We start from the raw sequence: 9,421 nt of genomic DNA on the forward strand, positions 1-9,421 counted from the left end.
TCGATAGGACACCACGGGCAGCTGAAGAATGGTTTGAGAATGACAGATGGATAGGATCATGCCGTTAAAGGAAAAATAGAGCGAGCAACGCCATTTACTCACCGGATTTGCTCCACCATATATTTGGCACAGGGGCAAGACAGCTCAGTGGTTAGAGCGTGAATTCACTGACCGAAAGGCGTGTGGTTTAAACGCGACCTCTGCCTCTTGACTTCCCCTACCTAGGCTTGGGCAACCTGGCAGTGTCCTAGCCCTCGTGCCTCCTGGTGTCGTGGCAGTTAGGTACCAAAGGGTTTTATAGCTGATTTTTTGAACGTATATTTGGCACCGCAGCCTCGAACTACTGGAACACATGGAAACAGCCGAAGACGAAAAGGCTATTGCAAACGCTCAGGCGAACGAAAGTCTCCTGATCCTGATGGTTTTAACGTGCTGACATCTGGCAACCATTTCCCCCAAATTCCTCTATTTCCGACAATTAATGAGAGAAGGCATAGTTCTTTTGGCTTAATAGGAAATGACTGTAAGACCGTTCCACAAAGATACGTTTGAAAAGGACTAGTCGTCGACTGATGAATTCTGAAGTCATGGAAAAACGGGTTAAGGGACTACTGCTGCAGCATATTGAAACAAACGTTTTGCAAGCACGAGAGAAGTATGGATTCCTACTTAACGAAACCTACATTATGAACCGGCACGCAAAAACTGCTTCACGTCAGCAGCTCATGGTCATTACCTTGATGCCGTATTCTTGGACTCCAGTGGTGTTTGACAGTGCATCACAATACTCCTAACCTCTTTTCAAAAATAAAATTCTCTACTGCCCTTAACATACTAGGAAACTGGCTTCATGTGAGGTCGCCACTACACGGCCAAGTTGAACCGACAGCGTCCATAACCTGAAGCTACCGCCTTGATGTGGTAGTCCAACTTGAGTGCTGCAAGATCCTGCAGGCTACACTGGAGCTTCGTTCCACAAGGTGCAACCATGCCGGGAGGGCCCAAGGGGAGCAACCAGATCAAGGGCAGCGAGACTCTCTACAAGGAGACGGGCTGGGAGTAAAGCCTTATTGTCCTATGCAATAGGAGTGTTAGTTAGGTGTTGCCTCCAGGTGGTCCACATGTCCGTATTTATAAAGGCAGTGATGCTGCCTTCTGAGGAGGGATGGTCAGCCCTAAAAACCCCACACTCCGATTGCCCAATAGTTGACCGTGACCGATGGCGCATTATTCAGCACGGTCGAAATGCGTTTAGAACCAAAGGGTATGGTGCCCCTAAGAAGGGACCTGTCATGCATAGCCGAATTGAGAGTGGGACAGTAATAACCCACTGTCTGTGTACTCAGGTTAGACTGGCCCTCTACTACCGAGCAGGTTAGGCTGTTAAGCCATCGGCCACTGACAGGGATCCCGAAGAAAATTCTACCGTCCGCCCCCTGGCCTGTCAAACTTTTGAGTCAAATGTTCAAGGTAGGATACTTCAGTCAAAACCCTTTCCCTGGACGGGGCAACGGACTGCACAGTTCTTGGTCGACCGATGTCCCTTCCCAGCATCTTCCCACCACACAGCAAGCATTGCTGAGTCGTTTGATAGCCACTTATCTGACTGATTTACCTCATGCACTCCGCTGATCAATAAAAATAAACAAAATAACTGTCAATCCACGAAGTCCTTTCTCTCGAAGAAATTTCGACGTCCGTAGTCTATGTCAAACAGACAATGTTCTCAGAGACCTTAAATCCCTGTAAAGTTGATCTGTGCTGTCTCTTGAACACGCATAGAATACTCAAGCGTGGCCATACATCAGAATGCCAAAGACGAACTCAGCTCTTTAGCATTTCACTCTTCGTGTGTCCGATGATATGGAAGCTACTTCTCGTAGAATATATGGCGTAGAGGTTGCATTCAGCCCCAGAGTTGAATGCTTCTTGCTGAACTGGATTCCAGTGAACGGTCGTCACTGTACCCTTCGGTTATCCACCTCACTCGGGTTCAGTACCTCGGCATAAAAACACCGCCTGTTTGTGGTGTTTGCATGTCTTCCAGCTTACCACTGTTCTTACGCTTAGAAGGTTACTTTCTATCGAGAGTTATTCACGCTCATTCATCGAGTAAGAAGCACTGACATTGTGATCCGTGCGGGTGATATGAATACCCAATTCGGCTGTCTGAGCTACTTGGAATCACTTGTGGGCGGTCGATTCGGAGTCGAGACTCGTCACACACAACAGCGATTCCTCAAGTTGTGTGCTGATAATCAACTGTTTCTGACCAGTACGGACTTTCAGCATAAACATCCACACCCCATAACATGGTGTCCACCAACTAGCGAGATGGATCATTGGTTACAGTACCAATTTACTGAATGGAAGCTCCGTGGCTCGAACCCGATCTCTGCCTCTAGATTTCCCCAGTCCAGGCTTGGGCAACCTGGCAATATCCCACCCGTCGTGCAACCTTCGAGTGGCATGACAGTTAGGCACCGAAAGGGTGCTTTAGCTAAACAAATTTAACTAACGGGCTGAGTTGGATCACGTGGCCATCAACCACCGGTGGAGGGCCAAAATTCATGACTGCTGTTCCTTCTGAGGGCATACAACTTGATTCCGCTCACGCCATGGTGCGAGTACGCCTGAAGGATCTTTGCAATTCAGAAAGAAGCACACCAATCTACCATGTTCGGAGAACTACCATATCTCAACAGTGTAGGTCTGAGTTAGCTCAAATACTCTGTACAGCGAATCAACACTGCTATTAGGGAGAACGGGATGCAGATGCAAAAGAAGCTGTGCTAGCGGCGTTCAGTGCTTTCTGTCCGACTTCTCCGATACGGTCAAGTGACCAATGGATATCGTCGAAATACACACCATGACATCTCTCAAACGCTAAATAGTGGAAAACCCAAGGGGGAACCGAGAGTTTCGGAAGACATTGAAAGCTCAGGAGCTACGGTGAGTAAAACGTTAAGTGAGAAGGCAACTCATTAATTCGCTGTCAAAGATGCTGACTGGAAAGACAGACCAAAACCTTTGAAGAACAGTTTAGCTAGACTCCCGCAACACAGCTCCGAGAGGGAGAGGTGATTGGGGTGTAAACCCTAATCGCCCGGCAGAAGGAGGAATAAAGTACGAACTATCCGTATTGAAACGTGAGGAGGCACCAGGATCGAATGGTTTGTATCCAGCAATCCTCAGTGATGGCGGAGAATCCCTGGTGGTTAATCTGTCAAAACCCATTGATGCGATATGGGGTGTAGAGAAAGTGCTTCAGAATTAGGCACATTGGCAGTCATCCCTATTTGCAAAAAGAGCACGCAAACGATATACGAAAACCACCGTGGTGTTAGCCTGGTAACTATGGCATCGGAGTTTTATCATGTGGTCTCATGCTTCGAAGGCTGACTGAACACAAGGAGGGAGAGATCCATACCAAGCTAGGTTTCGTCCTGCAAGAGGATGCTTCGGTCGCATTATCACCCTGTGACAAATCCTGGAACAGCAACACTGCTTTTAGCAACCAACGATAGTGGCCCTCTTTGACTTGGTATCTGCCTGACTTTGTAGATCGTCAGGCACTATAGCAGTGTGTATGGAGCAAAGATGTCCCCACCGCTTCTGGACCCCCCTTAAGGCGTTGTATGCCAACTCGTGCGGGTGCATGATCGGCATCATCATCGACGTTAAACACTGATGCTTTGCTGACTTAAAACCATGACTTAATTGAGGGTTTTATTGTAAAAAAAAATAAAAGTGGATTCGGTTGGGACTTAGTGCTAGCGCAACACCACCTCCAGATATTCACCCAAACACTGTATGAAAGCTGACAACAGACATGTCATTGACATCGATTAGTAGCTGCTTCCTTTAGCGTCTATAACCATGTCCACTGAGAATCACTCAAACCCCATCCTGGAATGAAAGTCACGGCGACAGCACGTAGACTTTTCATGCTCGATTTCATGCCCGCATGTTAGGTCAAAGGTTGACGACGTCTCTGGTCAGGCCACTCTGTATTGGACACGAGAAACAGCACTCCGTCTCGCAACTGGTGTGGTGTGCGTTATATACAACCAGACCACCACAGCTTTTGACGCTGGTCACATTCCTTGATTGAAGTCTCCTTTGCATAACTGTTCAACTGTTCAGCTGTAGCACCTTTTCGGTGCCTAACTGCCGTGCCACCCGAAGGAAGCACGAGGGTTGTGATACTGCCAGGTTGCCCAAGCCTAGACAGGGGAAGTCGAGAGGTAAAGGTCGGGTTCGAACCACGCGCTCTTACCACTTGGACCATTTTGCCCCCTTTTTGCATAACCGAGCACTTGTGTTCTAATTATCTCATTGCGGATTCGCCGGGTTGCCCAACCTAGACAGGGGAAGTCGAGAGGTAAAGGTCGGGTTCGAACCACGCGCTCTTACCACTTGGACCATTTTGCCCCCTTTTTGCATAACCGAGCACTTGTGTTCTAATTATCTCATTGCGGATTCGCCGCCACGGTCCGGAACGGCCTATGGTTCTGAGACATCGGTTGTCGAAAACTTGAAACATCTTCATTTCCGCTGCTACCAGTGGCCACGTTTCAGTCATACAGCAAAACAACCCATCCTGTAGCCTGATATACATGTCCCTTAAAATTAAGGGACGCATAGATGTCGCATAAACGTCCCAAATTAGCAGATACCACCCGGTCATAGAGATTCATGCACTGACCTTATCTGTCACACTGCGGAACTAATACAACTTCCAAGATACGTAGAACGTTCCACCACCTCGGGTGCCTCTTCTTGGAATGCAAGTAGCGTGTTCAGTGACCGCATGCACTTTGGGTGCGAAAAGCATCCAAAGACACATGCGATGTCTCCATGCGACTGAATGTGCTGTACCAGGCCGCCTCATGCTTCAGTTGTTACGATATTCAAGATGGAAACATCACAAACGAGAGATTCAGCTGGGTTCCAGGTGAGTCTCTCGCAAAGCCAAATTAGTTTGCAAATGTGTGTACTTCGCTAATTTCGTGCAATTTGGTTTCAAGTAGAACATAAGTTGGGCGGAAACTCGGGGACTGCACCTACCTGATGAGCCCCAAAAAGGGCGAAACCGATCGTGGGCTGTCAAGTGAGCAGTGCAAAAATGATCATGTTCATTAACTTCCGCGGCATTCCTTACTGAGCGGTTGTTTTATGAACAACAGGTCCGTTCACTGAGCCCAATACGCCTTGGGATTCGGAGACTAATAAATAATTCAACTGTAACACCCTTTCGGCACAGCTGCCGTGCCACCCGAAGGGAGCACGTGGGCCAATGTACTGCCGAGTTGGTCAAGCCTAGACGGGAGCAGTTGAGATGCAGAGACGGCTCCAATCACGATATCCAGGTCAGTGCGTTTGTGCCTTAACCGCTGAGTCATCCCCACCTCCAGGAGAACTAAATTTGTGGGCTGTTTGTACGTATGGTTTCGTTCTAACGCGTGACAGTGAAGATTTGGTCGATGCTGCCCCTACCAGACTGGAATCTCGCTTGGTGCTTGCGAGTCAATGCTTTATAGGGCACCATGAGGCGACGAAGGACAATTGACGTCGAGTCTTGTTACGACGAAGGTCAAGCTGATTCCTCTGTGCGTGCCGCACTCACTACAAGTCTCGCTTTTGAAAATAGGTACTGTCACTGATTCCACTGAGTTGTCTGGGACGACTTCATTTTCCAAGATGCAGGTGAATGGACCAGACGCACTGGCTTCTTCATCCTTGAAGATCTCAGATGGGAGGCTGTCCAGACCAGTTGCTCGATGGCACTGGAGAGAACATGTGCGGCCATAAACCTCCGACGCCGTAGGTGGCTCCAGGTTTACTATCGTTCAGTTGCATTTCCAGGCAGCCACAGCTACTGCAAGCTGGATCGACAAAGCGTCCTCTTCGATCTGGCTGTACGTACATATAACCGACAATTCATCATAATCGACAGCGTGACATCAGTGTTCAACACCGATGCTTCACCGTCATATTCCTTGCTCCCGATTGAGTTATCCAAACGGTGCTTATTGAAATTGATGTAACTGTAAAATTCTTAAGCACCCTCAAGGCATTGGAGGCCTCTGGCTGGGTAGGTCTATAAATTATCTTCATGATTCCCCTTATCTGTGAGGATGTCCCGAGTATGTCCCATCATCTCGTCTTTGTTGAAGTTCATGGTTAATGATACCCTTCAAACCAATCCCAACTGAGCATCTTAAGAGCGAGATAGCTCAGTGGTTAGGGCGCGAATGTACAGACTGGAAGATCCGTGGTTTGAACCCGACCTCTGCGTTTCGACTTCTCCTGTCTAGGCTTGGGCAAAATGGTAGTACCCCAGCCCTCATGCTCCCTTCGGGTGGCCTGACAACTAGGCACCGAAAGGGTGTTACGGCTGAACGATTTTTTCATTATTATCTTAACAGCAACTCAGGCGTCGTGCTCATTTTGAGTTTTACGGCAGGTTTGCAGGGAAAGGGTGCCACTGACGAACGATTATTGTTGATTGGCCCCACCATTGTAAATGTGTCGATTGAGTTGGCTGTTTGTTCCACGTGCTTGACGGACTAATCGCTTTTGAGTGGCAGCTCAGACAGAAAAGGCCAGAGTGGCTTCTTTCGACTTGCAATATTTGGGGACTGGACGCGAGGTTAATCTGACAACTAAAGGACTGATGTATGGCATGTCAATTCGAGCGACTCTTCTTTTTTAGTGTTAGAGCTGGCTAATCGAGTGATGACATCCAATGGCTTTTGGCATTCGACTATCGTGTTTTAAGGTGTTGTGTCGCGTTTGGTAGAAGCTGAGTTACGGCTACACGTTCTACACAACTGCGAGACTCCTTGGAGTTTCTTACTGGACGACAGGCGCGTTGGCTAGGACGTGTTCTACATACTCAGGTATCCTTTGGTGGGATTTGAGTGACGGAAGCAGTATGGAAGGTAACTGATGAAGTGGAATCGGAGGGTGAGAGAATGTGGGACCAGAATCTGCAGGTCATTGAGGGCTTGCGGCTTGAAACATTGCCTGATACGACTGAAAATTCCACTAAGTGGTGATCCTCAGACAATGGTGTAAACCTCATTCGATTTAATTTTTTTACGTCTTTCATAACTCATGGGTTCATACTCTCTTCGGTACAACGGCTCTTCAGATTAACGTGTTCAATCATCCGTGGTATGACGTCATCGCAACCCCTCCCCACCCTTGGCTTAGTTTGTGGTTACCGCCTACCCATCTTCATATTGAATCGGGACCCTCATGACTCGCTGTCTTTTTTGACGTAACTGTCTTCCAAGGAACACAAAACGCTGACTTAGCCTCTTACTTTTGTTCGTTTTTCGGCTGTCTCACAGTTTTCTCTTTCCGTGAATCTCCCCCACCAAGAATCATCCCTTTCTATTTTACAATTAACAGCAGCTGTTCTGGATACAGATGCAGTTGAAAAAGACTCGCTGTCTCTCGAAAAGTGTTCGACTTTGTCCCACTAGGCGACTTTGTTTTCCTGAATCGACTTTCCAGATAGGTCAAGAAACTCATCATTTTTGTCTGATTATTGTCTTTTTATTTACTAGTTCAACTGTTGCGAATTAGCCTTCTGGAGTAGGTGTAACAGTGACGACATAAATTCTGACATAAATTGCTTGGTTTTTTTTAGAGCGGCATCGTCTGGATCACTATACTGGGCTACCAAAAGGAATAATTCACGTTTCTTCAGCTGCTTTTTCGTCCAAATGTCTACCGATTATACGGATCCCTATTACACTGTTCAGGATGAGGTTATAAAAAACCTTGAGTCAGCGCGCACACTTTACCAAGACTGGTTGAATGCAGGTTTGCCTAAAAACCTGCAGGAACTTTCCGATAACTTGCGGCAACTTCTTCGAAGTATTGAGTGGGATTTGGAGGATATTCAGGTACGTGATGTTTGATCTTTTTCTTCCTTTTGTGTAACAGAAATGTGATAGTTTGTTCCAAAAAACGTACCTTTATCACGTAAGAAGGTCTGCTGAACAAAGTGGTCACTCTGGTAATTGCTTGTTGACTTTTTTGACGCAGTTAGTTTTTATTGTCCTCTTTCTTTTACCCGTATGGTTGAGAGATGAACATGGACCAGATTAGTTGAATGTTGCCCCTAGGCGCAACACATTGGCCTCATTTGGCGTGAGTTTTTCTACCATGTCGACGTTCCCAGTTCCCAGTGAGAATCAACTGGTTGTGTGCGTATTATCAGTATATTATGCTCTTTCGGGATTAAGCAACGTTTGTGTGCGTCACACGCCTTAAATGACCACGATGAAACATACGGACATGTGGCTATGTTTGAGTGTCTCTCCCATTTTGAACCCTTGAGTCTCACCGGCGACCTTTCAGTTTGCAACAATGGACGGAACGTACAAGCCACCCAAGGGTTCTGAAAACATAAACTGCCGGAAACTCTTCGGCACTCCATTTTGGAGTTCATCAGGTAACGTCACCTAGACACCAGACTATGTAATGGGAGAAATGCACTCATGTGTAAATTAAATTGGTATTAACTGAATCCCAGCTGCATCTCTTCTATGATATTCTCCGACTAAATGTACTGCACCTGATCCTCCACATTTTTCATTACCTTGGAAGTAGTGTGTCTTTACAAGAGACCTGGGAAGATCGTACCGGTTAAAACTTGAGACAACCTTTGTGCGGCATATGCATTCAAAGAGTAACAAAAATGAGAGATTCAGCTGAGATTCAGTTGGCTTTCTCGAGATCGTACCGGTTAAAACTTGAGACAACCTTTGTGCGGCATATGCATTCAAAGAGTAACAAAAATGAGAGATTCAACTGAGATTCAATTGGCTTTCTCGCTAACACCAGATTAAATTGGAAATGGACTGATTTCACGAATTACTTCACACTCTTAGTTATGCCGAGATGCAATACTTTGGTTGAATTCGAGCAAGTTCATGTTTTGACGCAGAAGACTAGATATTTCAGTTAGAGCCATTGTTGCTTGTGAGATTGTGTTACATACTGTTGCATACCGAGGTGACATCGTTGTTGTATTATGAGGGCCCAACCGAATTGCCCGACATGTCGAACATATTCACGAACATCAACACGATTTACGCTGCCGATGTCCTCACGTTAGAAATTCAATGGGTAATACGATCTACGCTGCCCATGTCCTCACGTTAGAAATTCAATGGGTAACGGCCAACATCCGAATGAGTTTAACAGATGCGGAAGGATTTAAAATTTTTCTGTGGGTGTTCGTGCTCTTCTTTTCTTAAAGTTTCGCAGCCTTTGATGTGATCTTCGGTCAAACTTTCTTAGTCGATAATTTCCTGAGTCTGAGAAAACCTAACAAATTAATGCACGTCTTCTGAAGAGCCAGTAAACGCCGGAATCCGGATCTATTCAACTGAGGATA

General features: G+C 46.6%; 1 protein-coding gene across 1 annotated transcript in view; it reads left to right on the forward strand.

The window, feature by feature from the left end:
- Positions 1-7,495: 7,495 nt before the first annotated feature.
- The window catches only part of T265_03981 (hypothetical protein), a gene marked incomplete at both ends in the record, with an annotated part of 7,156 nt that continues 5,230 nt past the window's right edge, over positions 7,496-9,421 (forward strand). Inside the window, one exon of the mRNA XM_009168588.1 lies at positions 7,496-7,922. Coding sequence (XP_009166852.1) covers positions 7,740-7,922 — 183 coding nt within the window. The remainder of the gene's footprint in view (positions 7,923-9,421) is intronic.

Source organism: Opisthorchis viverrini (assembly GCF_000715545.1).
Source record: "Opisthorchis viverrini unplaced genomic scaffold opera_v5_61, whole genome shotgun sequence".
Lineage (NCBI taxonomy): Eukaryota > Metazoa > Platyhelminthes > Trematoda > Opisthorchiida > Opisthorchiidae > Opisthorchis > Opisthorchis viverrini.